Genomic DNA, 27,262 nt, shown 5'->3' on the forward strand with positions numbered 1-27,262 from the left:
GCACATAGAGGTGGCTGCCAGCCCCGGATGCATCCTGGCTGTCCAGCCTGTCTCCTGCTGCTGAGGCTGGGTTTGAGGAGCACCCCAAATTCCACGGGCTTTTGGCTCATGCTGCCAGTGCTTGTGTGACCTGGTGACTCCCAGCTCTGTGGAGATGTGTCTCCAGGGCTGCTCCCCATCTCTCCCTTTTTTTCCTGCCCCTCATGGAAAATCATGCCCATGGCCATACCAGGGTGGGGAGACAGCCAGGTGTGAGGCCATTCCCAGGAGCCCGGAGCTTTCTTCTGTCAGTGCTTTGTGTGCAGGGAGCAGTTATCTCTGCATCTCTGTTGTTCCTTTCTTAAACCAGGGACAAACTCCATCCTTACCCACTTTCATGTTCTCTGATGAACAGGTAACTCGTACCTCTGATGACATGGGGCACTTGATCAGCCCACACATTGTCTGCTTTCCAGAGAGAAGATGGAGGTGAAGGGTGGGAGGAGGAAGAAAGATTCGTACTAATTTGGGAGCCCTCACAAAATAGGGGCAGAGCCACTTAGCAAGTTTAACATGGCCAGCTTATGGCCAGCTATGTCATCTCAAGCTCTTCTCCATGCACAGGTCTAGCTGGGGTTGAGCAGAGGATCAGCATCTTCTTCAACCCACCGCAGAAGGAAACTTCACCAGAGGAAGGTCCCACCAGCTCCAGCACCCCAGAAGCTGCCCAGTCTTAAAGGCTGAGCAGAGGTTTTCTCCCCCAAAAGGCAGAAACCAGCCATTATCCCCACTGTGAAGCAGCTGCTCCTGGGGTTCAAGGCATGGGGGAGCCCAGCTTTCTCCCAGAAGCAGAACTGCAAGGAGAAGAGTGATGTTTGGCGTTTTCCTTCTCCATGGGGAGGAGCTCCCAAGGCCTGACGTGCAACGGGGCAAGTGGGATGCTAGGGCAAAGCCCACCATGCTTAGAGGATCAGCTGCTACCAGCTCAGAGGGAGGTGTTCCCAAAACCACTGGCAGAAAGAAAGCATGCGTGGCTCAGAAATACAGAGTTTAAGGTGAAATTTAGAGCTTTATTTTAAGCTCTAGGCACCAGGAGATTATATTTTTGATGTCCAGGGACTGTCACCATTGTTGGGGACAAGAAGCACAAGGGAGACACCCAAGAGTTAATCCCCTTAAGGAGACGATTCCCAATAACAGATCTCATGGGAGAATAAACAAACAGCCAAAGGAAAGAAGTTAGAAATACAGGATGTGCTTTTAACACGAAGGGTCATTAAGTGTTGGAGCAATTCCCCTTTTCCTTCCATCTGAGAGGAAGAGCCACAAGAGGCTCCTCTAGCCCATTTTGGGGCTGGGTGCAGGTTTTCCTGGCGAGGAGATGCCACCACCCTGAATGCTAGCACCAGGCAGGTGTCTCAGCTTGAGGGCTAAGTTGTGCAGCTTCCTGGACCTTTCCTGGCAGGAATGAGCTATCTGGGAGCGTCCACCACTTTGAAAGCAGAGCTGGAGCCCAGCTACCATGGCTGGTCTGCTGATTCATTTTAAAACTAACAATAAAAGCAATTGGCCATGGGGTGATAAAAGCTCCCCTGACTTATCACCGCCCCAGTTCCAGTCACGACCTCATGGCACTTGCAAGCTACCCAGGGAGTAATTGGAGGGCTTAACTGAGGAAGATTAAGTGAAAGACAAAGATAGGGAGCTGGAGCCCCTTACCTACTGTGAGCAATTGGGGCTTTCATGACAATAGTCAGGAGGCAATGGGGAAGAGGAGGAGGTGAAGAGCTCCTGCACCCCTGAAAGGGAGCAGGGGGCCCCGTCCCTTCCTCGCAGAGGGTCCCTGGGTGAAGGGAGTGGATCTGGGGGTGCAGCTCCGCTCCAGAGCAAAGAGCAGTGCAGAGCTGGGGTACCTTGTTTAATGCTTGGGCCATGCTCACTGCTCTCCTCCCTGTGTGCTGGTGGCTGCCAAGACACCAGGCAGAGAAAATATCTGGTAAAGGAGTCTGCTCAGCTTTCTTGTCCAACCGTATTTTCCAGGAGCAGGCAGAGCACCTGGACTCGGGATCAGGGTGGCATCCCCAGCAAGAAAAGTCGGACCTCACCTGGGGTCACTAGACTGTTGAACGGGCCAGGATGTCCAAGGAGATGTGTGCATGCAGGGACATCAGACCAAGGTATCAGGGGGTCCTCCTGCCTGTGCAAGCTGCCCAGAAAGGTCTTCCACAGCTGCATGGGAAGTCTCCATTGGCATCAGGGGGAGGGAGAGATGCCAAATGAAGTTGCGGCTTTGTAAAGTGGGGCATTTTGCCTCTGACACCATGAAGAGAAGGGCTGAGTGGGGAAGGATAACCGCCTACTTATTTCTCTCCCCTTGAGCCTCTTCCCTTCCCCTTCTCCATCCTGACACTGGGGTGACTTTTTCACCCAGGTCTCTGGTCTCCAGCCTGTACCCAATGGAGTCTGGCAGCAGTGTCCCCAGGGGAGGCAATCAGCCCATGATAAATATATCTTGGGCAGACCTTCCACCAACAAGGGGCTGTTTCACCTTAGTAATGTTAATATTAATCTGCTTATCTGCCCCAGGGCTATAAAGCACTCCTCTCCAAAGAGAAAAAAAAATTCCTACTGTTCTTTCTTTATATCTGCCCTTGCTTATTGTGGCCTTATCAGCAAACACAGCCAGCCTTCAGGGCAAGAGAGTCACGCAATGGCTCCAGCAAACAGGGCCTCTGGTCCTATGCCAGCATCAGCATCGCATGTTCCCACTGCAGCTGGAGTCACCGGACCAAGTCCATGAGAGGTTCTCCACCCCACGGGGGTGACGTGCCATGCTGCTGCTGAGTCCCTGTCAGTCTTGGTGCCCTTCTGAATCACCAGGTTAGGCACTGAGACACCCAGATCCACATCCAGGATGATCCCACCTTCCCCTTCAGTGGATGAATGCCAGCTTTGGGATGTCCTTTGTGGAAAGGTGGTTCATGACTATTGCCTTGACCTATGGCTCTTGTGACTGGTAGGGGAGGTGTTATTTGGCTGATGGACCTCATGAGTTGTCCTAAACCATCCTTCCACTTTTCCTCCAAGGCCTCTGATAGCTTGCAACTCAAACCACAGTTTGGACCTTCCGGTCCTCACCCTTGTTTTTCCTGCAATATTGGGATTGTGACATTGAGTGGTGAAGACAAAGCCAGTGTGACATGGAGTGAGGCTACTCGGTCTGGTTCAGTGAATTCAGGTGGGTCTGAGACTGTGTCATCTCAATGATTCATCACAAATTGGTGACCAGGCAGGACCTGGACATACAGAGTTACTCCTTTTTATTCAGGCTTGTTTAGCAGGTCTGAACACCTCCCTGCTCTAGCTGGAATCTCCCTGAAATCTTGGGCAATCGGCTTCCCTATTTTCTTCCCCAACACACTCTTTCATTTCTGTCTCTTCTTGGAAGTTTTTGTGCAATGCATGATGAATGATTGGTATTTGGACCTGAAAGGAGCTCTCATTGGTCAGGGTCTGGGGCTATGGTTGAGCAGATGCTACCCATGGGAACAGATTCAAGAGTGGTGCATGTTGCACTGGATGGTTATACCTGTATCGTTGCTTGCCAGGTACTGGGTTGGCTAATATGTCTTTGCGTGCAAGTTGAAGAGGAGACATCTGGCTCTGCTGGCATGGGTTGACTGGCAGCCAATGTAAACTCTTGGGTTTCAGCTGGAGAAAGTCCTGTTCTCCTTCTCTGCTCCGTTGTGAAAACACCCTTGCTCCAGCCCAGAATACCAGCAGCTTGACTTTCTCAATAGCAAGGGAGAGCCTCTTGGGTTTGGTAGACCTTCTCACCCCAGGTGGACTGCAGAACTCGTGCCAGGTGCACAGTGGGACTGGCAGCCATCACAGTCATGGTAAGACACAAACCCTTCACAGCCATCACTGGCCCAGCACAGAAACATCTGGTGACTACAGCGATGAGAGGGGCCTTCAGGGCCAGCAGGGACTGTGGCTAATGAGGCTTAAGGTGGCTGAAGTGCTCCAACACACTGGTCCCTCCAGGGAGGCGTTCCTCCAGCTTGGTTCGTTTGAAGGATCCCTGTCATTTTTCTGAAGAAAGTAATATGAGCAGCAGGAAAACCCCTGGTGCAAGGTTGCCTGATAGTTTCTCAAAGAGGCACTAAAGTCCTTTGAGCTTCTCTATGGACAAAGATAAACCTCTCCTGAATGGGATCTTAGCGTGACATGACAAGTCAGCTAGCCAATTAAAAACACAGTGTAGAAACAAGGGAGCAGGTGCTTAGAGGACCTGGAGAAGTATTAGTGCTTTTCCAAGATTTCCAAGGGCTTTTTTCCCTGCAGACACAACTACAGTGAAGGTAAGTTTCAAACACTGAAAATTTGTCCTCTGATTAGTCTGGTAGTTGTGATACTGGCTGGACTCAATATCATCCTCATCTCCACCCAAGATTTGGGCATCATTTCAGCCAAGCTCTTAAACATCAATGGAGGCTGTGGGAATATGGCATGGGTTGGCTGTCCTTCAGCTATCAAAGAGCAATTCCAAAAGAATATAGCCTAATGGGATTCAGACCATGTGGTTTTGGGTACATTCTCTTTCCCTCTAGCCAAAGACAGTTCACACACCCCATAAATGTGCTTTGTGGTTCTAACACTAGATGTGATGGAATATCCAATGTTTGATGGAGTATCCAACACTAGAAATGCTGGAAAATTAAAAAGGCAAGAAATGCTACAAAGTGAACAAGGCTTCATTTATTATATCATCCCATAAAGTTGTACCAGACCGAGCTTTGCTACAAGTACACCCAGATCTTAGCCTCCTGGTGATGTCTGGGCAATGGATAAGCCCACTGCTCTAGTTGGTGCTCTTCATGGGGGAACGTTGTTTGGCCTGGAAGTGCTCACATCTTTTGTGCTTCAAGGTCAGTCCGTAGAGTGGGGTCATGTCTACCTTCTTGCCATTGCAGACACTGAATTCCAGCTGCTGGAGCAAGGTGGACAGGAAAAGGAAGACCTGCCACCTGGCAATGGGTTCTCCAATGCACTTCCTTTTCCCCAGGCCAAAAAGCAGCACCTTCTCCCCATCCACTTTGTTCACTTCGGTCCCTTCAGCATTGAGGAAACGCTCTGGGTCGAAGGTCAGTGGATCCTTCCAAAGTTTCCTGGAAGGGAAAACATCAGATGCTGAGACGATGTCTCCTAGCCATGGGTGTAAGAGGACACTGGAAGGTGGTAGCTCAGAGGGATCAGGGGCAGCTGTCCGTAAAAATATCCCTGAATTTAGTAGATACCTCACCTTCTCCTTTTTCTTTTAAAGCAGGCTGACCCCATGTCTGCACAGGAATATAACTCTGCAGGAAGTGGCCTGCATGTTAGTGCAGAGTGCAGGAGGCTTTCTGCCTCTGAAGGTACTTACTCATCATGATTCACTTGCCACTGATTGACAAACACGCAGCGGTCCTTTGGGATGTAGTAGCCGTTCAGCTCTGTGTCCCTGGTTGTGCTGGAGAGAGAAATGACTGTGAGTTTGCGAAGCAAAAAGGCTCTTCTGCATCCTCAGGGGACTATTAGTTTGCTCCTGATACTGCTGAAATAAGGATGCATCCCAACGATGGCTTTATGAGGGGCAGTTGCATTGTCCATGAGCTGGATTGGGCAACCCCTACCTGAGCTGGGTGGAGTATCTTCAGTGAAGTCAGCAGAAGGCAAGGATTGCTCTTTGGGAGCTCTCACATTGCCCTGCACAAGAGCTGTGAGCACCCCGTGTCCATGATGAAGCCATCATTCTACAAGTCAATAATAATCTCTCTGCCTCTCACCACATTGCTGCCAGCGTGGCTGTAACAAGATGCCTCAAGACCACCTTGTCCCTCCACCTCCTCTGCAACTTCAGCCCATACCTGTGTGGGATGGTGAAGGGAAGGAAGGAGGAGTGCCTGAACATCTCCAGGATAAACGCTTCTGTGTAGGGCAGCATGCCCCGGTCCGACAGCCTCGGTCTCCTCTCCTGGCCTATGGTCTGGTCTGTGGGAAGTCAAGAGGAGGGAGTAGGTTGGGGTCAGCTCTCGCCAGAGAAGTTCTGGCCCTGGAGGAAGCAGGTTCATGGACTCACCTAGTTCTTCCTGGATCCTCTTCTGGATGTTGGGGTATGTCACGAGATACATGAGGCTCCAGGACAAGGCAGTTGCCACAGTGTCAAAGCCTGGTCAAAGCAGAAAACACATAGAAGAGGTATGCACAACTCACAGAGCACATGCTTTGGCTTGCTGCCTAAGCATCACATGGAGCAGTCGTGGATGGCTAAGGAGGCAGAGGACATCTTGGGCACACTGTAAGACTTGGGTTTCTATCCTGTTGGAGAAAACTTTGCTAAAATATTCTGCTCTCATTCACCCTGATTCACCCTTGGGTTATGTTAGGTTTGTGTAACTTCTCTGGAATCGGGGGAGTTTCCACAGAGTAACTCAAAGATGAATCAGTCAATAGACATTTCCCTCAACCAGGAAAAGACACCCTGGCTTGTGAAGCTTGACTGAGGTATAAGCTGTGCCCTTTCCTTTTCCCTGAAGCCTCTTTCCAGAGCCAAGGTCCCATGCTGGTTTCTAGGTGTGTCCCTGAAATGTCGAGGAAGACCAGTGAGCCAGAGAACAAGTGCTTAAACCCAGTCTGGCTGCCTGATTTTGGACAAAGATGGGTCAGACAGAGCTATAAGACTAGGAGCCTGAGAAAATCTGCAGTTGCTGAGGGACTGCTGGATAAAGATACCTGCTCCAAAGAGGTCATTCACAAGATTGACGATCTTCTCCTTAGGGATCTGCATGGCAGTATTTGCTTCCACTTTTTTCTCCAGGCACTGCTCAATGAGAGAGTCAGTAATGTCTCGGATGTTGTTCTGAGGGGAAGAGAAAACAAGTCATGGCAGCAGAACCAGTGGAGGAATGGGTGTTACTGAGCAACAGCCTGATGCTGGGGGAGACCAGGGTCATATGAGCTCTGGAGAACATCATCTTTCAGCCCCTATGGTACCTACTGCTTTTGCAACCTATGAAACAAGGGAATGGTTGTCCAGGGAACCTGCAGCACAGATCAGATGTTCAACCCACAAACTGGCCCTATCACACAGGGCTGTGGAGAAGGAGGACTGCAGTACTGGATTGCACATGGAAAGACTACGGGTGAGTGAGACTACAGCTGGACTTGCTAAATGCAGCAATACCTGCAAGCACATAAATGTCCATTGACACTTGGCTGCAAGAAGAAAACCAACTTGCTAATAGAGAGAGGCAGGGAGTGGGGACGCATCTCTGGTGCAGGTGAGGGTCCTGCAAGCTCTTACCTTGTCATAGGTCCTGTAGTGCTCCTTGACAATCTTCTGTAGGAAATGGAGGAATCGCTTGTTGAAATCTTTAAATAAACTCATGGTGCGGCTGGGAAGATACCGGAGCAGAGGGATGAAGTCAGCAGGATTGCCAGAAGCAGCCACTTCCCCAAACTGGTCACTTACATTCACTATATCGAGCAGCTCTTGGTCGTTGTGGTCATAGCGCTTGCCAAAGCACATGGCACAGATGACATTGGCCACAGAGACCACTATGTACCGGTAAGGGTCAAAGCTCTTCCCCTCATCCATCAGCTGCAGGAACTTGATGACCAGGTAGTCAGCCTCCTTGGAGACATGCTCCTCCAGGAGGCAGGTAGAAGAGGAGGTGGGGCTGGGGGCAACAGAGAAGGTCTTCAGGGCGTTCTGGGCCAGCTTCCTGCGGGCTTTCCACACCTCCCCTGAGTCAGGGCTGAAGGCCAGGCTCTGACCATCGGCAACATGGCGGAAGCTGTGGAGGTCAGGGCGCCCCATGAAGTCTTCTCCTTGCTTCACCAATGCTTGCCTGATGGTGTCCAGCCCACTCAGCACCAGGACAGGCCGGGTGCCAATCCGCACCTCCATCACGTCCCCATACTTCTGGCTCAGCCTGGTCAGGGCCAGATGCGTGTCCTTCCTCAGCTCCAGCGCGTTGCCGAGGATGGGGTAGCCTCTGGGTCCTGGGGGGCTCTTCAGCCCCTGGGGCACGTGCTGCTGCAGGGACTGGATGAGCAGGAAGACCAGGCAGAAGACAGCAGCTGTGAGGAGGACCTCGGTGGCTGAAACAATACCTTGGCTTTCCACCAGAGACATTGCAGCCTTCATTGCTGCTGGCATGCAGAAACCCTAAAAGAGTTAACCAGAAGTGTGGCAAAGAGACAGGATTAGCAAGAGGTTGAGACCCGCAGATATTCCAGGTGGTAAGAAAGGGCACTGAGTGCCCTTAAACAGTTCAGGGTGATGGAGCAGCAGTTTGGGGCTTGCAAGGCACAAAAGTTGGAGACCTATAAAGACTCCAAACACACCCATCACTTAAGAAGAACCTCAGCCTCCCTGAAGCCCCTGATGGCACCCCTTCCCCTGCCAAATACCCCAGCACCCACTGGTACAGCCATGGCTCCTGCCCAGGCAAGAGTGTCTGCAACAAGGCACAGAAAACTGCAACTCAAAAAAAACGCAGGGAGGCAGGAGGAGAGGAACAACAACTCCTCAGTGAAGCTGTCACAATGTCCACCAAATCTGTGAGGATATATAGCCAGGAGGCTGGATCTGCTGGGTGGCCACCAGTGTGTAGGGGCATGGGGAGCGGCGATGCCGTGGGGCTCCCCTGCAGGAACGCATGGCTCACTGAGTGGGCAGGGGAGGGAGGGGAGAGCCTGGTGCATGAATTTCTCCTTCAGACCCAAATATGACCTTTCTGGTCATATACCCATGTTCAAAAACACACACACACACACACAGAGACACACACACACACACACCCACACACACCCACACCCCCCCCCCTACCTGCAGATCCTTGTGATAGACAGGGCTGGTTTTATGCCTGTGGCTACTAGCAAAGATAGGCAGAGGGTGTCTGGCGGCTGCCTGCCCTGGGGAGCAGAGGGGATCCTCTTCTGCCACCTGGACCTTCTTCTCCTCCCACCTGGGAGAACACAGCTTTATATGTGCTCCCCTCATTGCACAGCCAGGTGCTTATCTCTGGGGGGGTCACGGCATGAAAGCCCAGGGGAATAGCTACCCATTAACAAACGGGGTTGAGCCTGGCTGGAGCCAGCCCAAGAAGCCACGGAAGTTATTTTCTCAGCTCAGACAGGCTCTGGGGGATGAATGGTGACTTCTCCTGCCCAGGGCACATGCCTGCCCTAGAGCCCTGGACTGGGAGGCAGAAGGGGGTCCCAAAGCCCTGCCCTGGGGAGGTTGGAGGACACACTCTTGGCATCACTGCCCCATGGCATGTAGGTGCCAGCATTGTCCCCCAAAGACCTTTCCTGGGCTGATCAGACTGTTCCCAGCACACAGAGAGGACTGTTACTTCCATGGCCGCTCTGGAGGTTCTGTGAGCTGCAGGCTCTGGACGCTTCCAGCAGCAAGGAGATGTGTTTGCAGCAAGGCATCCGTGGCCACAGCCCTCTCCAACCCTGGGGAATCTATTGGCAGGTCTCTGTGCCCCGGGACTGGAGGTGGCAAGACCTTCTGGCCCAGCGGCAGAGCCAGGCTCAGGTTAACGATTGCCCAGGTTCGCGTGAGAAGGCGGCTGGCTCACTTCCCCCAGCTCCTCTGTGTCAAACAGGCAGTGAGGGAGAGGAGTGGTGGGGCAGAGGGGAGGAGGTGAGCCAGAGAGATAGGAGAGGTGAAAGGGACAGCATAGGGCAAGGCTGGGGCAGTTCATCCCTCTGAAAACACAGCGTGCGACCTGGCAGGAGATGTGGGAGCAAGTGGGGCTGCTGCTTAAGCTGGGGCAAAATTCAGGATTTTGGGAAGTGCAGCTGGAATAAGCTGGGAATATTGATCAGCCATAAGGAATGAGGCAGAGCTTTGGGGCTCGGCCCTAAGTTTCATTCAGTCTTTGAAAACTACAGTGGGAATTTGATCCAAGTAAAAGCTGAGCTAATATCTAATAAAGGCTTTCAACATCTGGTCTAATCGGGCTCATTAATAGCAAGGATGCTGTTCATTAACGCTTGGCAAGACCAGTTACAAAACCCTGGCTGCTAATATTCATTCGGATAATTGCGAGGCACCTTGCAGACCTACCAGCCCCGACTTTGCCAGGCAATGCCTCCCAGCGAGGAAGATGCTTGGGAGCACTTTTGGGGAGGCAGGCTGGGATTTCACAGGAGCAGGATAATGTGGGGCTTGTCTCGTGGGCTGGATCTGGCCATTATCTCTCATCCCTGTGGATCTACCTGGCTCCACTGCATGGGGGTGGGCAGATTTATGCCCCTCAAGCAGTATTTTGGACCTCAGTGGCATTTCACTGATGGAGAGCATGCACCAGCCCCTCCTGATCCATCATGTCCCAAAGCGCTGGAGAAGCTGGAGAGGGTCCTGGAGCTGCATCAGGAACACGAGAGGGGTTCCCCAGGACTTACCTATTGATCTTCTATCCCCCCATCCCCTTCCCTGCCTCCCTCAGCCTCCTCCATGCTCACCACCAAGCCCTGCAAGGGCTGGGTGCCTCCTGATGAGAACAGCGTTAAGAGCTGCTGCCTTGCGTGCCAGGCAGCCTCACGCCCCAAACACATCCTCACCCAGTGCTGGGCTCCCACCCCAGCCACCGCCCCTCACTGAGCCCTTGGCTCCCTGAAGCTGGCTAGGGGAGCAGCCGGAGGGCCGCTGCCGGTCCCCTGCCCTTGGCAGGGCCCACACAAGATGCACCTGGCTTCCCTCCGTGGGTCACTGCGCTGGGGAGGATCCCGGCTGCATGCCTGTGGGTCTGTTAGTGTATATGGTCATGCCAGCATGTGCATGCAAGGATATTACGTGAGCAAGAGGACGATGGCGCCTGCAGGCATCTATCTGTACATGTGGCAGAGCATGCATGTATGTGAACATGTGCAAATACGTACATGCAAGAGCACAAATGTGCTGTGCATTTGTAGGCGAGTTATTTATGCAGATATAAGAAACATACAGCATGTTTGTGTGCACTGGACACACAGTTTGTGTGTTAAAACGTGCATGTGTGCACTGCAGGAGAGCACAGGCGCGCATCAGCTCTGCATGTGCAACCTGTGCGTGTCGTCTGTATGTGCAGCAACATGCCTGTAGGGGTGTACCTATGGATGGAGTGAATGCACACACACCAGCCTCACACATGACAGGAGGGACATGGGTTCACCAGGAGCTGTGGGCATAGGTGCCTGTGCATGTTTTACGAGGTGCCACGGTGTGTGCAAGCATGCGTGGAAACATCTCCGCCCCTCTCCTGCCACCTGTGGGGAGGGGTGCGCGTATGTGTGGGTCTAGATCGACGAGTCCTGCGTGGTCCGTGTGTCCCGAGCAGACCCTCTCCCAAGCTTTCTGGTGGGGAAAGGCAACGCGGGGGGCATTGCACAGCATGTGCCCTGGGGATGGACAGCCCTGGCTGCGACAGTCGGAGCAGTCGGGGCACCATTCGGTGTCCCCTGGACCCCAAAGGGGAAATTGGTGGTGGCCTGAGACACCCTCCCCCCCTTTGCACCGTGGAAAACTACTGTCTTCCCCCTTCCCCGTGGTGGGAGAGGGCTGGGACGCCTGGATCCCCTCAGAGGGACATGCGTAGCAGGGTGGGCTGCTGTCCCCTTGCAGGTGATGGCAGCATCTGGTGGCAGAGGGGACCAAGCCGACAGTGTACCCAGTGCTGGGGAGCCCCCCCGCCCCCAGCCAACCGCGACAGGCTGATCCTGAGCTGCTCCGGCGCCACTTTGACCCCGGGCCAGGCTCCTGGACGCGGGGCCACCGCCCTGGTCCTTTAAAAGGCATTTCCCCCCGCCCCCCCATAGCGTGACTGCGAGTGACCAGGGCGGCCCTCCCGGTTCTGTCCAGAGCCCCTTCGCACGCGATGTCCCCAGTGTCACCTCTGGGACCCCCCGGTGGGGCGGGACCCCCCCGGCCCCTCCCCCAGCCCTTCTCCCATCCCGCGGTTGCCAGGCTGGGGCCAGGGATGAGGATGGAGGAGGTGGGTGAGATTTGGGGTGCAGGTTGGTCCCCCTTGGCCTCCCTGAAGGGCAGGCCCTGCCTGTCACCTCATGGGGGCTGGGGGGACAGGACCTGCAAACTCTGCCCGAGACCCTCCTTGGTCCCCCAAGCATCGCCCCCCGACGTGAACCCCCATCTCCGGCTTCACCCCCTGCCCCATCCCCGTGCCACCTCGCCCCCCCCCCCCCCCCCCCCCCCGTTCCCCCTCCCGGCCACTGTGTCCCCAGGAGACAGGAGGTGACAGAGGGCATGGCCGCTTCTCACGCGAACCTGGACAATCTTTAACCGGTCCGGAGCAGCGAGGGCTGCCCCGCCACCCCCTTCCCCGCGGAGACCAGATCCGGGCTGTGGGCCAGCAGAGTGGCCCCGCAGCTGCGGGGAGGGGACGGGGACACACACGCACCGATCGGTGACACCACCCCCAACCCTCCCGCCTCTCCTCCCTCTGCTTTACCGGAGGGTACCGGCGGGCAAGCCCCCGCGGAGGGGGCGGATTGCTAAAGCACCGCAGTGGGGAGGGGGGAGTCTATGCTCATCACTGCGTGTTCGCGGAGCCCCGTGGGGGGGTGGGTAAATCCCCTCTCCTGCCCAGCACCGCGCACACCGGGGCTATTTTCCCACGCTCCGCGGGTCCAGGCACCTGGAACATCCCGGGGCTGCGGGGGCTGGATGGGGCCGGGTGCCTGCAGCGAGGGCTGCGGAGGCAGGGGAAGAAGCGGAATCGAGGCGCTGCCCAGGGTGGAGGGGTGGGAATCCGGGACAGGGGCGGAACCGGGGTACGAGACCGGCGCCTTTAAGATCCTGCCGGTAGCGTGACTGGAGGGACCGGGGCGGCGCGGGTTGCCCAAACATCCCGCCCGCTTCGCACGCGATGCCTCCTCGTGGGGCTGTAACCCACGGGGGACACCGGCACCCCCCGCCCGACCCGTCGGGACCCCCCTCCCCTTTTCTTTCTCTCTCTTCGCCGGCCGCCTTGCAGCCTCCCCACGCGTGGGTCTCGCAGGGGAGCGGGACTCCCGCACCCCACGCGTGGGTGGGAGCGGGGGGCTGCGTGGCCCCTCTCCTGCCACCTGCGGGGAGGGGTGCGCGTGTGTGTGGGTCTAGATTAGTTATCTCGGAGTTTGGACGCACGTCAGCTTTGATTAGGCTTCGGTCATGTGACGGCAGGTTGCTGGGCCAATCACAACGAGCGGCGATGCATATAAAGCAGGAGCGAAGGGTAAGCGGGGTATCTGCTGGGAGGATTGGGCCCCCAGCCGCTCTGCTCTGGAGGTGAGTACCGTCGGGGCTGCTCACTGCAAGGCACGGCTCTCTTCCCAGAGGGAGGCACGGGCACTTCCAGCTTCCCCCAGGGCACCACCAAGAAATGAATAGTTGGGGGGTACCCTGCTGGAGGATGTCCCACCTCTCCAGCTCCCCAAATCTCCTACAGCATCCTTCCTAGAGCTGTTGGATAGTGATTTTTGGGGGGGGGTCTGGGGATAACCCTTATCCCACAGTTCCTCTTGCCCTGGGGTGGCCGCAATCCACAGCTGTGGGCTGGGAGGGGGTCCCAGCCAGGCTGTACTCACTGGGGTGAAGGTGTCCTATGGCAGGGTGCAGCACCCTACCAAATCCAAGGAGGGGTGGGATTTCAGACCCAGCCTCTTCCTACCCCTGGCATGGGATTTTGAGGGATTTCTGACAGAGCTGGGAGCAAGGTGCCTACAGCTTGCTGGCTTTACCCAACAGCCATGGTTAGCTTTCTGGGCCATAGATCTTCAGGGATATTCATGGCAATGCTCTATTTAGTTTGCTGGTGAGCAGTGGCTCAGCATGAGACACCAGATAACTTGACTCAGGAGGATTCAGCTCTCCTATGGTCAAGCACTCTGGAAAAGACACTGCAGCAGGGAAGAAAGGTCCTATAGTTAAGAGAGCACACTTCCTACACTGGCATACAGAGAAAAAGCCATGGGACCTGTCCTTTCACTTGTGGCTAGCAAAAAGAAACTGCTTTCACTTAAAAGCAGTTTCCTAATGTGTAGAAAACCAATGTAGTTCTGGATCAGAAGTTAAGCCTAGCTTTCCTGCTTCTGGTCCTGTGCGGTTGCTAGAAAAAGCATCTCAAACAACAGGTGCTCCAGGGACCTTCCCTCCTTCATAATGTCTCTTTGGTTTATTACAGAGGTTGCTGCGTGCCAGCAGCAATGAAGGCTGCAATGTCTCTGGTGGAAAGCCAAGGTATTGTTTCAGCCACCGAGGTCCTCCTCGCAGCTGCTGTCTTCTGCCTGGTCTTCCTGCTCATCCAGTCCCTGCAGCAGCACGTGCCCCAGGGGCTGAAGAGCCCCCCAGGACCCAGAGGCTACCCCATCCTTGGCAACGTGCTGGAGCTGAGGAAGGACACGCATCTGGCCCTGACCAGGCTGAGCCAGAAGTATGGGGACGTGATGGAGGTGCGGATTGGCACCCGGCCTGTCCTGGTGCTGAGTGGGTTGGACACCATCAGGCAAGCATTGGTGAAGCAAGGAGAAGACTTCATGGGGCGCCCTGACCTCCATAGCTTCCAATACATTTCGAATGGTCAGAGCCTGGCCTTCAGCCCTGACTCAGGGGAGGTGTGGAAAGCCCGCAGGAAGCTGGCCCAGAACGCCCTGAAGACCTTCTCTGTTGCCCCCAGCCCCACCTCCTCTTCTACCTGCCTCCTGGAGGAGCATGTCTCCAAGGAGGCTGACTACCTGGTCATCAAGTTCCTGCAGCTGATGGATGAGGGGAAGAGCTTTGACCTTAACCGGTACATAGTGGTCTCTGTGGCCAATGTCATCTGTGCCATGTGCTTTGGCAAGCGCTATGACCACAACGACCAAGAGCTGCTCAGCTTGGTGAACCTCAACAATGAATTTGGGGAAGTGGCTGCTTCTGGCAATCCTGCTGACTTCATCCCTCTGCTCCGGTATCTTCCCAGCCGCACCATGCAGGTCTTTAAGGACATCAACAGGCGTTTCAGCTTCTTTGTGCAAAAAATTGTCCAGGAGCATTTCATCAGCTTTGATAAGGTAAGAGCTTGGATTTTCTTGGATGTGGGTGGAGATGCCTACAATTGGCTGTCTGTCTGGCAATGGTGGGGAAGAGAATATTCCCTTATCCTATCACCTCTGCTCAGGAAAGCTCCTTGGAGCTTTCAAAGCTGCAGTTAATCCCCCCAGGAGCCAGCAATGGCTGAGGGAGATATTTCCCATGCCATGGGTGTCCTTGATGTCCTTGACCCACTGGCTCTTCCCCAGGAGCACATCAGGGACATCACAGACTCCCTGATCGAGCACTGCCAGGAGAAGAGTGTAGGGGAAGATGCCCATGTCCCAGTCTCCAATGAGAAGATCATCAGCATTGTCAATGACCTCTTTGGGGCAGGTGAGAACAATTCTGAGGGCAAAGCCTCTCTGCTGGGAGGGGGAACCAGGGCTGTCAGGGTGAGACCTTGGCCGGTCTTGGGTGTTTGGAGCTGATGCTGGGCTCATGGGCATTCTCCTGAGCAGTGACCAGAGCAGATGCCTTTTCAGTGTCAGCTGATGGGGAACTGCTACATGGCAAACATCTAGAGTGATGGGACCTGTAAATACCTGTTCATCTGTCATCTCTTGGTAATTAAATGCCTTTTTCTTATCCATACAGGCTTTGACACTGTGGCAACTGCCTTGTCCTGGAGCCTCATGTATGCTGCCTTGTACCCTGACATCCAGAAGAGGATCCAGGAAGAACTAGGTGAGTCCATGAACCTGCTTCCTCCAGGGCCAGAACTTCTCTGGCGAGAGCTGACCCCAACCTACTCCCTCCTCTTGACTTCCCACAGACCAGACCATAGGCCAGGAGAGGAGACCGAGGCTGTCGGACCGGGGCATGCTGCCCTACACAGAAGCGTTTATCCTGGAGATGTTCAGGCACTCCTCCTTCCTTCCCTTCACCATCCCACACAGGTATGGGCTGAAGTAGCTGACATGTTGTTTGGGGTTTTTGGAGTGGTTTTCTGGGAGGTGCTGTTCAGGCAGCTAATTGCCTGGGAACTGTTCCCTGCTATGGGGAAATATTGCAGTGTAGAGCCTGAATTACTTGTGTTTAAGCTCCCTGTGGCTTTCAGGCTTGCTGGTAGTGCAGCTGCTGTGTTGTGTTGGTGCCTGTGGCTGCACCTGCTGCCTTTGGGGCCGGCAGCTGCTTGGCTTCTTGCCCTCCTAAGGTAAAATCCTTCACTTTGAGGGCGGTTTCACTCCAGAATCTTTACTAGTGGAGGGATGATGGGTGATGGCTAACACCCCTGGGATTATATTTCCCCCTGCCTTGGGAGAAATCACCTCAACTCATCCAGCTTCCTGAAACTGGAATCTTTCTGCTTGAGGAAAAGTGTTAACTAAGATTATTTTGTCTTCCAAATAAAAATTGGGGATTTCCTAGCCAGTCTTAAGAGTACAGATAGGGCATTGAAAATGAAACACCCCTAGGACTTGCCAAGCTTTATTTTGCCGTGACGCTGCAGGTCTCCTCTTAATTTCTCTTCCATTCCACCTGCATTTCTTTCAGTACAACAAAAGCGACGGTCTTGAATGGCTATTACATCCCCAAGGATACCTGCGTGTTTATCAACCAGTGGCAAGTGAATCATGATGAGTGAGTACACCAAATCCCCCCTACTTATCCAGGCTGCAAGGGGTTTGCTTGGTACTAAGATCCCTCTGATCCTTTAGTGCAATATGCCAAAAGCCAAATGGGTTGTGAAGGCAGGAAAAGGCAGATTGGATCAAAAATTATGTGGGTTTGATACTGAGCCCAGAATTCACTCTCCTGGGCATGGAGCTGCTCTGGGTTGATCTGGTCTCTGATTCGGCTACTCCCCAACACCAGGGCTTACCCAATTTATGTGCAGTAGCGTGGTGATGTCCTCAGCGCACTGGACTTTCCACATACATGTGAGGGTTGGCAGCTTGGGCTGTTGAATAATCAGGCATCAGTAGATCCTCCTGCCAAGCAGCCCTTGTGATCTGGGTTGATGGCTCCAGATGTGCTCAATGGGAACCACCTGGTTCCCTCTTTCAGGGAGAGTAATGTCCTGATGTGACTATCATTAAACTCAATAGGCTTGTGTCATTGCTGATAATCAGCTTTGGTGAATGAAAGGGCATCTGGAAACCAAAGCCCCATCTTACCCCTCCACTGATCTCCAGTAGCGACCCTCCTGGGGGGAGTAAGCTGAGTGAAGATTGCCACAGAAGGTGGTTCCCAGATCATGTATTTTGGATCAGAAGCTCAAGACCTTTGCATCCAAATAGCTCAATGGCCCAGAAATATTATAATACCCCTTCTGCTCCTGCATATGCTGATGAGCATTGCAATGGGAATGTTGCCTTCTTAGGGCCTGAGAGGATTCCTCATATCCAGGCAGAAATCCTCAGCTAAGGCACTGGAATATCCCAGGTGACACTTCACAACAGCCAGCCTGGGAAGTTTTTGCTGGGAGGATTCAAGGTGTGAAAACCCTCAGGTCTCTGTTCTGCCTTTTTAAGAGGTGCTGACTGATTTCTGTGCAGAAGATTCTTGTTCTCCTTTCATCTGACACTGCAGGTCCTCTAGATATTACATGTTGAATTAAATCAATCTCCACTATCTGCAAACATAATCGAGTTTGAAATAGAGGTTTCAATAGACAAGGGTCTGACACACAGTTGGCATTTTAGATCAGGGATAGTGGTTGCCAAAGTTTTTGGGTGGTGAAATGGGAAAGTATCACAATGCTTTTCTCTTGGAGTTTTTTGACTGCTGTCCTCATCATGGTGGGTGAAAACAACTTGCTCAGGTGTGTCTCCTTTCTGCTTCAGGAAACTTTGGAAAGACCCTTCAACCTTCAACCCCGAGCGGTTTCTCAATGCCACAGGGACTGAAATAAGTAGGACAGAGAGTGATAAAGTGATGGCTTTTGGTTTGGGGAAGAGGCGATGCATTGGGGAGTCCATTGGCCGGTGGGAGGTCTTCCTTTTCTTGGCTACCATGCTGCAGCAGCTGGAGTTTAGCCTTCGCCCTGGGGAGGAGGTAGACATCACTCCTCAGTATGGACTGACAATGAAATACAAGCAATGTGAGTGCTTTGCAATTAAGAGGCGTTTCCCCATGAAGAGCTCTCCATAAGCTGTGGGAGGAAGCATCACTTTGCAGAAGAAAGCCAGCCCTTGGAGTCAGATGCTCAGCCTGCTTTTGCTAATGCTTTGTAGAAACCAACACAACCCCTCGCTGTGTTGCTTCACTGGAGGCTTGTTCATCTCCATGTAAATGTGAGTGGGGAGGGATAATGCCAGCTTTGTTGGGCTCCTCACAGTCCCTACGGCAGCTCTATTGCCATTGCCTGCAGAAAAGCTCACCAGAGGTCCAGCCTGCCTATCCCTGTTGGGAAGATCCAAGGGGACCACAGCCCTGTAGTGGGGAGGAGGATGTTTTGGGCTGGGAGAAGCGGTGTGGGATGTCAGTAGGGGTATCTTTGTCCTGCCCAGTACTGCAGGCAGAGCCAGAGCTGCTGGGAGCAACTCCCTTCATCCACCAAATAGGAATAAACCTGCAGGTTCCTCTCTGAGAAACCTGGCCAGCCTTTTCCCAGCAGGTGAAAATCTTTCAAGCTCATTTTGCAGAGCCTTCAGCTCCTTGTGCTGATGGGAAGGGACCCCCCCCGCTGATCCAGCTGCTGGCTGAATGGCTCTTGAGGTGCTGCAGAGGCCAGACCCTACCCATCTCGAGTGGACCTGTGCTGGAGGCACCCTCACACAGCTAAATTCCCTGAATGTTAATTCATTAAATGAATCCCTGAGTGTTTCTACCAACCCCTGGTGACAGCCTACCAGGGGGTGGGGAAGCAACAAACCAACCTGTATAAAGTAGTGCTGCTCACAGATTGAGATGTTAGGAGTTTAGCTAATAAGAAGCCTGGTAAATATCAAAGGACTGAGAATAAGGGACAAGAAGTAGTAAGAGGCACAGCAGAACACCTCTGGCTTTCAGACTATATTTGCTGCTTTTTTAACTGGTATTTTTTTAGCAAGCAATAGATGTCTATATTCAGACTACTAAGAGGAGCAAGGGTTTGAGGACTGCAGGAGATGCACTGTAAGGCAGTGCATCTGTTGCAGTCCGCTTTAACCAGCGTGAAGGTGAATTCTGATAGCAAATGGAGCAGCGATTCCTGTTTGCATTCCACACAGGTACATCCATATGCTGGGATATAAACTGCACTGTATTTGTAACCTAATAAATACTTATATTAAAGTTTCCTAAGGTTCTTGTTGGTTTTGTTCCACTGCTGGGTCATCCCACATCTCTTTTTAATCCTTAAACTTGACTTGGGTATGTTGGATCTGGATTTTTCCCATGGAGACATGAGCTGGTTGTTCCTTTACTGTTGAGGCTGTGACACCAATAGCATTAGGGAAAATCTTTAGTGCTCATGTGTACTGGCTCTGGTCTTCTGCCTGTGTGCATATAGAGAAACTAAAGCTTCAGCTGGGACTTGCAGAGAGGTAAGGCTGAGCTCTGGTTTTGTTCAGGATTTCACTAAAAATCAGAACTAGCCCTTCTATCCCTGGGGGGAAAAAAAAAAAAATATCACTTTCACAGCCCTCTGGGAGGTGGTCCATGGAGGGATGCTTTGGGGCACTGCCTGTTCCATGCTTCCCCCTCTTGGAGCATGATTATGTCTGAGGCTTTGCATAACTTACCTTAAAAAAAAGGCAATAAACATTAAATTGCTGTGCAAATAATAAAGGATAATATGGAAAAGTGGGATCTGTGTATACCTGAAGTGACATCCCTGCAGGGACCCACACTCAGGGGTTTCCAGCTTGGCAGGGTAGGAAACAGTTTTTGCCCCACAGGCACATTTTCATGAGGCAGAAATGTTTAGTCAAGCCCTCAAACAGGGGTGTAATATCAGGAATCCTGGCAAAATTCAGTCTTTGCTGAAAAGTAGTGTGGTCCTCCCCAAATCCCTGCCCTGGGATGCTCTGTGGCATGAGCTACCCTCGCCCCACACAGGGATAGAATCAAAGTGCGTGCAGAAAGGTTAATATTTTACTCCATCCATCACCAGGATGTGAGGAGCAGATGAATAATTCAGTGGTTTTCTTAATGGTCCTGTTATACCATGGAGTTATTTTAAATTTTGTGGCCGTGCTGTGGAAAGGCTTCTCTCAAGGAGAGGATCCTTCCTCCTGCTGTGACCTCGCTCGCCTTTGTGTTAATGTTACTGACTGTTATTGTAATGATTTTGTTTTTAATTAGCATCCCCAGCACAGCCTGCTGTTTAGCTCGGGAAGGTCAGCCGGTGCCCAGATCCAGCACCCCACCCGCTCCTTCCTCCGAGTAATGAGCAAAACAGCCTCCAGCTTTGGAGGAGGGGAAAGCTGATTTTAATGGAGCAGAGGAGAAAGTGGGAGATGAATGCATCTGTGCCTCTGCTGAGTCGGAGGGAGATGATGGAGGGGTGACAGAGGTGATGGAGGTGTGAGGAAGGTGACAGGTGTGATGGAGGTCACAGAGGGGATGCTGGGTGTTGCAGAGGTGGTGGAGGGGCAATGGAGGTAATGGAGATGATATGGAGGTGGTAAGGGTGGGATGGAGGTTATAGATTGTGATGGAGGACGTGCGATGGTGGTGATGGAGAGGTGACAGGCAGTGGAGGTGTGATGGAGGTGGTGGAGACATGACGTACACCACGGAGGCGAGGGAGGACGTGAGGCAGAGGTGACTGGGGAGATGGAGGTGTGACTGACAGGGCGCCAGAGCCGCAGGAGAGCTGGAGGCTGCAGTGGTGGACGCGCAGCCGCCCACTACCGTAACCGGCCCCGACCGCGCCTGCGCGCGGGGGTGCTCGGCGCTGCACACGGGAGTGGCGGTTCCCGCCCCTCCCACCCCAGCCGGAGTACCGCCTTACTGCGCATGCGCCCAATCTCAACTCCTCCGCGTCTCTCTATGGTTGCCCGCTGGTGGCTGGAGTGCCGCTCCCAGGCGGGGCGCGGGGCAGGAAGTGACGGAAGCACCGAGCGTCGCGGAGGCGGTGGGGAACGATCGGCGGGAGCAGGTGAGGTGGCGGCGCTTTCCCCCCCTACCCCCCGCTTCTGACCCCTCCCTGTCCCCGTCTCCTCCCCCTCGTCCCGGGAGGGCCGGCGGTAGTGGGCCGCGGCGAGCCGTGGCCATCGGCAGGGAGCTGGGCCTCGCCCGGCCTTCCCGTGAGGCAAGGCCGCGAAGCACCAGGCCCTCCCCGGCGTGCCTGGGGCCGTCGTGGGGAGGCCGGGCTGGGGGAGCGTCTGGGGAGGGGAAGAGCCTGCGGGGGCAGGGCCGGGTGCCTCTTTCCGCTGGGCTCCCGGCCTCGGCGGGCTGCCTGCGGCGGGGCCCACGCGGGGTGGGGGGCCTGTGTTTGCCTGGGGGGCGGGGGTGTGTGTATTTGGGGTGGGGCTGTGTTTGCCGGGGCGGGGGGGGGCGTGTTTTGCTCTGGGATCAGGCTGGAGGCAGCCCACCCCAACACATCCCGGGGAGACGAGCCCCGCTGGGAGCATATATCCCGTTCCAGCTTGTCTCTCGCATACAGTGCGGGTAGGCTCGGTGGCTGCCTTCCTCGTAAACCACCTCCTTGCTAACTCATCTATCGGACAGGGAGGCTGTGTGTAGTGACGCCTTTCTTCTAAAGCAGCAGTGCCCGGCGTGCAAAGCTATCAACTCGGCACCTGCTGAGTTATTGCTTACAAACTATGTTTATTAAGTGCCGCATGAGTGTTTGCATAAGGTCCGTGACTTGAGTTTCTTTTAAAACTTGCAGGAATATCAGTAATATGCACTTGTAATAAGAGATGGGGGGAGCATAAAATAACTGACTTGTATGAAAAGAAACCTCAGAAAATAAGGCAGAATCTTGGATGGGAGGTTTGACTTTCCAGGTGTATGTAAACAAGTGTGCTCATATTTGTCACATGTGACGTAGTAAATCACTCACTGCATTTGTAGTTCATTCCCTCTTCTAAACGATCTGCACAGAAAGTAGTAGAATGAGATCCTTTGAGATGAAGAATTTCCCTTGTTTTGGTTTACATTTGCATGCCAACATAGATTTTTATGGTTTTTGAAAAGGATCCTTGTGAGGTGGTGATGTGTGTCAGGTGGTGTACTGAACTCTCTTCCTTGTCTTCAAAGAGATACAAAAAGCAGGAAAGGGAATGAAGTTTTAGTTTTACTGCAGATACTTGGGGATGTGTTATCTGTGTTTTGAAAGTGCTGTTTATCAGCCATCATCTTGGAATCCAGACATTGTTATAATGGATTAATATAATTACACAGAAACAGGAAAGAAAGGGAGCCGTTCCTGAAAAACGTATGGCTTAGTGACCACATTTAACATTTTCTTCTGTTTGAAGCACCCCCTGTTTTCAGTCCCCTGAAAGCTACAGGAAGTAAGCTAGTTCTGGTAGCATACATGCATCCTAGTTATTTCCAGGGTTTTTTTTCTGTGCATCTTTTTCCTAGAAGCTCAGGACAGGAGGGGCTTGAAGAGAATTAAAATTACTGTCACAGAAACATAGTTTATATATTGATGTTAATCTTCCTTGGTTATCTCCTGTGTTTTATTTGTGTTCCTTACAGTAAATATCTAGCGTTCTCCCTCTTACTGTTGATTGCAGCATGAAAGGCAAATACATATGGCAGTCATTCTCATTTATGAGCTTGTCAGCTCTTTTGCACTACCGTGATGCTAGTGAGCCTGTCATTTTCCTGTGTTCTTCATCTGGAGGAAGAAATCTCAGATCAAAAGATGCGCTTAGCTGCTTCAAAGTGTGTTGATACAACTTCAGTCAAGCATCAAAACTGAGGGAATTACGTGGGACTGAACATCTAACTAAACAAAGTGCATTTTTCTCCAGGTATTCCGGTAGAACTCGATGCTGGAAAGGAGCACAACTTTCTTTTTTCATTTATCTAATTGTGGCAGTAATACTAATACCCCTGGTTCTGGAGATCATGAAGACTTTTGTCCTGGACTCAGTGTTGATTTTTTTTCCCTTGCCTCTGTATCTGTCTATTCCTTTAAAGGTGTTGGGTTTAATTTGTATATGCAGGGCTCAATCTTCTCACTGCCAAATGTTCACAAAAGCTGTTCTACCCTAGTGTTCATATGCCAAAATTTTAAAAAGGGAAGCAAAGATGAATTTCTTGTTTGAAATTACAGGGAGAACATCTGCAGACAGAACTAAATACTAATATTGCTGTTGGAAGCTGTTAGTCTTGACTTCGGTTACAGAACGATTTCTTTCATGATGCGAATGGTGATCTGCCTTACAAACAGTCGTATAGGCAAAGCCCTGTCCAGGGATTCACACGCTTGCTGCAATCCTTGGATGTTATTTCCACCCCACAAAGAAAAGAGAAGCTGACAAAGCCAGAGCCTGGGTGGGAGCCAGGATTCTGGGCTGGGGGATACTGTTGATGCTGATTTGAGTTGTCAGTTTCTGCATCTTGTTACAGCTGGGCCTGTGTCTCTTTACAGCAATTGTGTGCCAGAAATATGGCTACGGACTGGCTCGGGAGCATTGTGTCAATTAATTGTGGAGAAAGTTTGGGAGTCTACCAAGGACGAGTGTCTGCTGTGGATCAGGTCAGCCAGACCATTTCCCTGACACGGCCCTTCCATAATGGGGTCAAGTGCCTCGTGCCAGAAGTCACCTTCAGGTTAGTGTCTGTCTTTTTACCTCCTGCGTTTTTTCAGGTGAGGTCTGTGGTGGTTTGGATGTTTTGTTTCGGTTTTCCCCAGAAATGGGCTCTTTGCCTTAAATCTCCCTACTGCTACTGAGCATCTTTGCATGAGGAGTGCCTCTTGTGTTTCTGTTAGTTTGTGGGCAGATTACTTTCTGGCTTTGCAATCCTAGCGTTAGAAGTGGGGTAGCTCACACTTGGAGGTTATTTGTGGGTGAGGCTGTGCGTGTGTGTATGTGTATTTATATTTATTGTGTGTATACATTCTGTCATTTGGTTTTCAGGTAGTTGAGGGGGCTGGTGTACTCTCTCAAAGCTTGGCCCTCAGCATGTGTACTAGGTGTAATTAAAGTGTGACAGAACAGAAAGCAGAGTGGTAGATCAATTAAAATTATTGCCTCACTACAATTAAACTAAGTGTAGTTATTAAATCCAGCTTCATCCCCTCTATCTCTTGCTGTGTTCTTTCCTCAGCATAGACAGGAGAGAGTTTTGAAACAAAAAGCTGAATTGATGCAGCAGTACTGTAGCTCTCAGGAGTTCTTTCACACCAGCTCCTGGTAACACTGCTTAAAAAGAATGAGTCACTCATGACTGGCATTTTCCTGTTATCTGGCATATTACAACAGTTAAGACTTTGAATACTGATTTTTAAATAAGATTGAGTCCCTGAAGTCAATACTCATCTTTTAATTTTATTTTCTTGGATTTTGACCGGGGTGGGGGGGAATGATGACCATATTCTTCCAGGAAATGTGTGGAAGTCTGTAGCAAGCTCTTTCTACTTTTATATCCCAATTGAACAAATACTCATGAAGTTCAAAATAGAAGACCCTCACTTCTGATTGATTTCTTGTAATCAGTGCAAATGGAGGTCTTTGTAACCACTTCTTTGTTTCATTTTGGCTTATGCCCAGTGTGGTATTAGTTTTCTTTATCCTTTTTCTGAGGAAACAGGAAGTACTATCCTTGTTTGAGCGTGAATTGCACTAATCTAAGGGTACCTTTCTGTAGAAATGGATTAAAAGTAATAGTAGCCTCAAGGCTGAGATTAATTATATTACCTAGAAACTCTTAAATTGATGCAGATTTCGGCAAAGGTCTGTGCCAGTTGCTTCCATTTTCTGCTTGACTGATTAGTGTTTCAGCTAGGAACAGAACCTTTCAAGCACAATCCAGGTGCAGTATAAAAATCCTTGAGTTGTTATTTTGAAGATTCATACCGTTTCAGTTCAATATTTTGATGTCTATGGAAATATCGTCTGTGTTTGTGTATCTGACTTTTTTTCTTGTTTCTATTGATAGTGGGGTCAGAAAAAGCCCACTGTACAAAGCTGCATGTTTTTTGTTAGGGGTTGTTTTTTGTAAAGGTACCTTGGATACTAAATTCCTCAATGTCTGGTTTTCTTTTCCTGTTTTTAGGGCAGGTGACATTACTGAGCTGAAAATTCTGGAGATCCCAGGGCCAGGGGACAGCAGACAATGTGGGGACCTGCAGCAGTCAGAAATGGGTATCCCTGGTGTTGGATGCCAAGTGGGTCCCAGTCAGAATGGCACTGGGAAAGTGTTAAAGAAGCCCATCTCCAGCAGTGCCCCGCAGAATATCCCAAGAAGAACAGACATGAAGAATCAGGATGTTACCATCTCTCCACAGCAGCAGTGCTCCAAGAGCTACATGGATCGACATGTGGAAACATTAACTCAATCCAAAGGCTTCCGTCGTAGACACAATTCTTGTGAGTAAATATGTTATCCTGCAGCTTTCCTTTTGCCCACCTGAGTTACCACTGCAACATCTTCCCTTCTTCAGCAAGAGTATTCCAAATGGTGCTGGAAACTTTTGTTTGTTTGCTTTTATAAATTGTATTGCCACCTGAAGGTCTGGAGAAGAGGAATATAAATGGTGAGGAGAAAAACTTTGCAAGCTGTGCCTCAAAGTGTTATAAGTATCGATCTTCTAAATGTCTGGCACTTATCTTTAAAACTTTTATGGTTAGATGATGATGCAGTCTCATCCATAATTTGGTATGGATGTTCATACAGTTTCATTAAATCTTGCAGGACTGGGCTTATAAAAATATATGTGTACACTTGCATAAAACACCCTTAGACAGAGATATGAAATGGGTTTACTGGGTAAGAATAGTCAGGTCAAGTGAGTTCTTTGACCTGGTCTGACACTTCTGTGTTAGTAGTTTTTGTTTGGTTTTTTGGGGGTTTGCTGCCCTGGCTTCTACAGGGTATTCCACGTGGGGGCCCAGGGCGGTGTTTGAGCATGTTGTTTGTTCAGCGCACTCCTGTAGCCAACCTAGTTAATGGCTTCGGAAGGTTGTAGCAGAGTTCATGATGTAATTGTTTTGCCCATGAAGGCTGGTGTTACTTAGGTGCCTCATGGCTGGCCACATACTCACTGTTTCAGAAGTCAGTCTGTCCAGAGTAACCTTCAGAACCCTGTGGGTAAGAAGGGACTATGTGGATGGTTTTATTTATTAGGTTCAGGACCATTTTTGATGGGATGTTGGTTGTGTTGTTGAATTCACCACATTCTTCCCGTGCCAAACCTGATTTGAAGTTGTCTTTTTTTCCTCTCTTGAAGCTCCTTAAAGGAAATCAGTCTTTCTGAATTTTAAAATGCTGCAGACTCTTCTGTGTGTCTCTTATGAACACGGCAGTATAAAGAGGAATGGTCACAAAAGCTCTTCTATTGCTCATTCAGGACACAAGTGGGGTGTTATGTACTTCCAAAATGGATTGGGATGTGAACTGCAAATTCATGTTCCTGTTGCTGAGGAATACCAACCTTTATTTTCAGGGTTTGTTACTTCATTTAGTTTTAGGACACATAAGACAATGTTTAAGAAGAAGAATGCTCTCCACATTCTCCCCCGACCCACCATCCTCATCTCTTACCCCTTTCCTCTGTCACATCTGGCATGAGCGTCAAGGTTGGTGTGTGAATAGTGAGGTGGACGCTACAGGAATTTGGGATATAACAGGGAAAAGATGTGTATGAACAAAGAGGGTGGGGAGGAGCAGCAACGACGCTGAAGGAAGCAGCTGCCTCTTCTTACAGCCTCCAGCTATGTGGGCTGGTATTAGAGGCGCGGATGATATTTGGGAGCTCTTGGGAAGATGATGGACCTGGAGAGACTGGGGCTGTAAATGGCTGCAAAAACAGGTGATGTGGTGGGAGATGAGCTCCACTATGAATAGACAGAGATTATTTTATCAGTTGCACTACAATTGTGCCACACATTTCTGTTGTAGGCATCTTTGCCCATCCCTGTTTGTTTCCCAAAGAACAGCCCTGTTTGAGTATGCAAAGAGCAACATACTAGTGTTTTACTGCAGCATTTCTGAGAAGTGTGGTTCACGCCTACTTACGTAAAAAGCAAATAGTTCTTTAACAATTTATTTGTTAAAGTGAATACTCAAATTTAATTAGTGGAGATCTTCTGTGTCCCACCCTTTGCATTATTCCACTTC

The 27,262-nt window shown here is 51.3% G+C and overlaps 3 protein-coding genes across 4 annotated transcripts in view; 2 read left to right on the forward strand and 1 right to left on the reverse strand.

Moving 5' to 3' along the window:
• Positions 1-4,715: 4,715 nt before the first annotated feature.
• CYP1A5 (cytochrome P450 1A5-like) lies at positions 4,716-8,983 on the reverse strand. The gene is given in 7 exon segments (NM_001302363.1): positions 4,716-5,150; positions 5,405-5,491; positions 5,889-6,012; positions 6,101-6,190; positions 6,754-6,880; positions 7,325-8,191; positions 8,855-8,983. Coding segments are annotated over 6 exon segments (1,593 nt in total). The 5' UTR covers positions 8,183-8,191; positions 8,855-8,983; the 3' UTR covers positions 4,716-4,843.
• Positions 8,984-13,208: 4,225 nt separating this feature from the next.
• CYP1A4 (cytochrome P450 1A4) lies at positions 13,209-19,311 on the forward strand. 2 transcript variants are annotated; one of them, XM_064455808.1, is made up of 7 exons: positions 13,209-13,303; positions 14,201-15,066; positions 15,295-15,421; positions 15,683-15,772; positions 15,861-15,984; positions 16,583-16,669; positions 17,875-19,310. In XM_064455808.1, exons 2-7 carry the CDS (start codon positions 14,221-14,223, stop codon positions 18,179-18,181), a joined length of 1,581 nt encoding a protein of 526 aa, XP_064311878.1. In that variant the 5' UTR covers positions 13,209-13,303; positions 14,201-14,220; the 3' UTR covers positions 18,182-19,310.
• A 1,697-nt stretch (positions 19,312-21,008) lies between these two features.
• Positions 21,009-27,262, forward strand: part of EDC3 (enhancer of mRNA decapping 3) — a 29,769-nt gene continuing 23,515 nt past the window's right edge. Inside the window, exons 1-3 of the mRNA XM_064456822.1 lie at positions 21,009-21,116; positions 23,571-23,752; positions 25,199-25,512. Of these exons, the coding sequence (XP_064312892.1) occupies positions 23,589-23,752; positions 25,199-25,512 (478 nt within the window). The 5' untranslated portion in view covers positions 21,009-21,116; positions 23,571-23,588. The remainder of the gene's footprint in view (positions 21,117-23,570; positions 23,753-25,198; positions 25,513-27,262) is intronic.

The sequence above is a fragment of the Phalacrocorax carbo genome, chromosome 7 (genome assembly GCF_963921805.1).
Source record: "Phalacrocorax carbo chromosome 7, bPhaCar2.1, whole genome shotgun sequence".
Classification (NCBI taxonomy): Eukaryota; Metazoa; Chordata; class Aves; order Suliformes; family Phalacrocoracidae; genus Phalacrocorax; species Phalacrocorax carbo.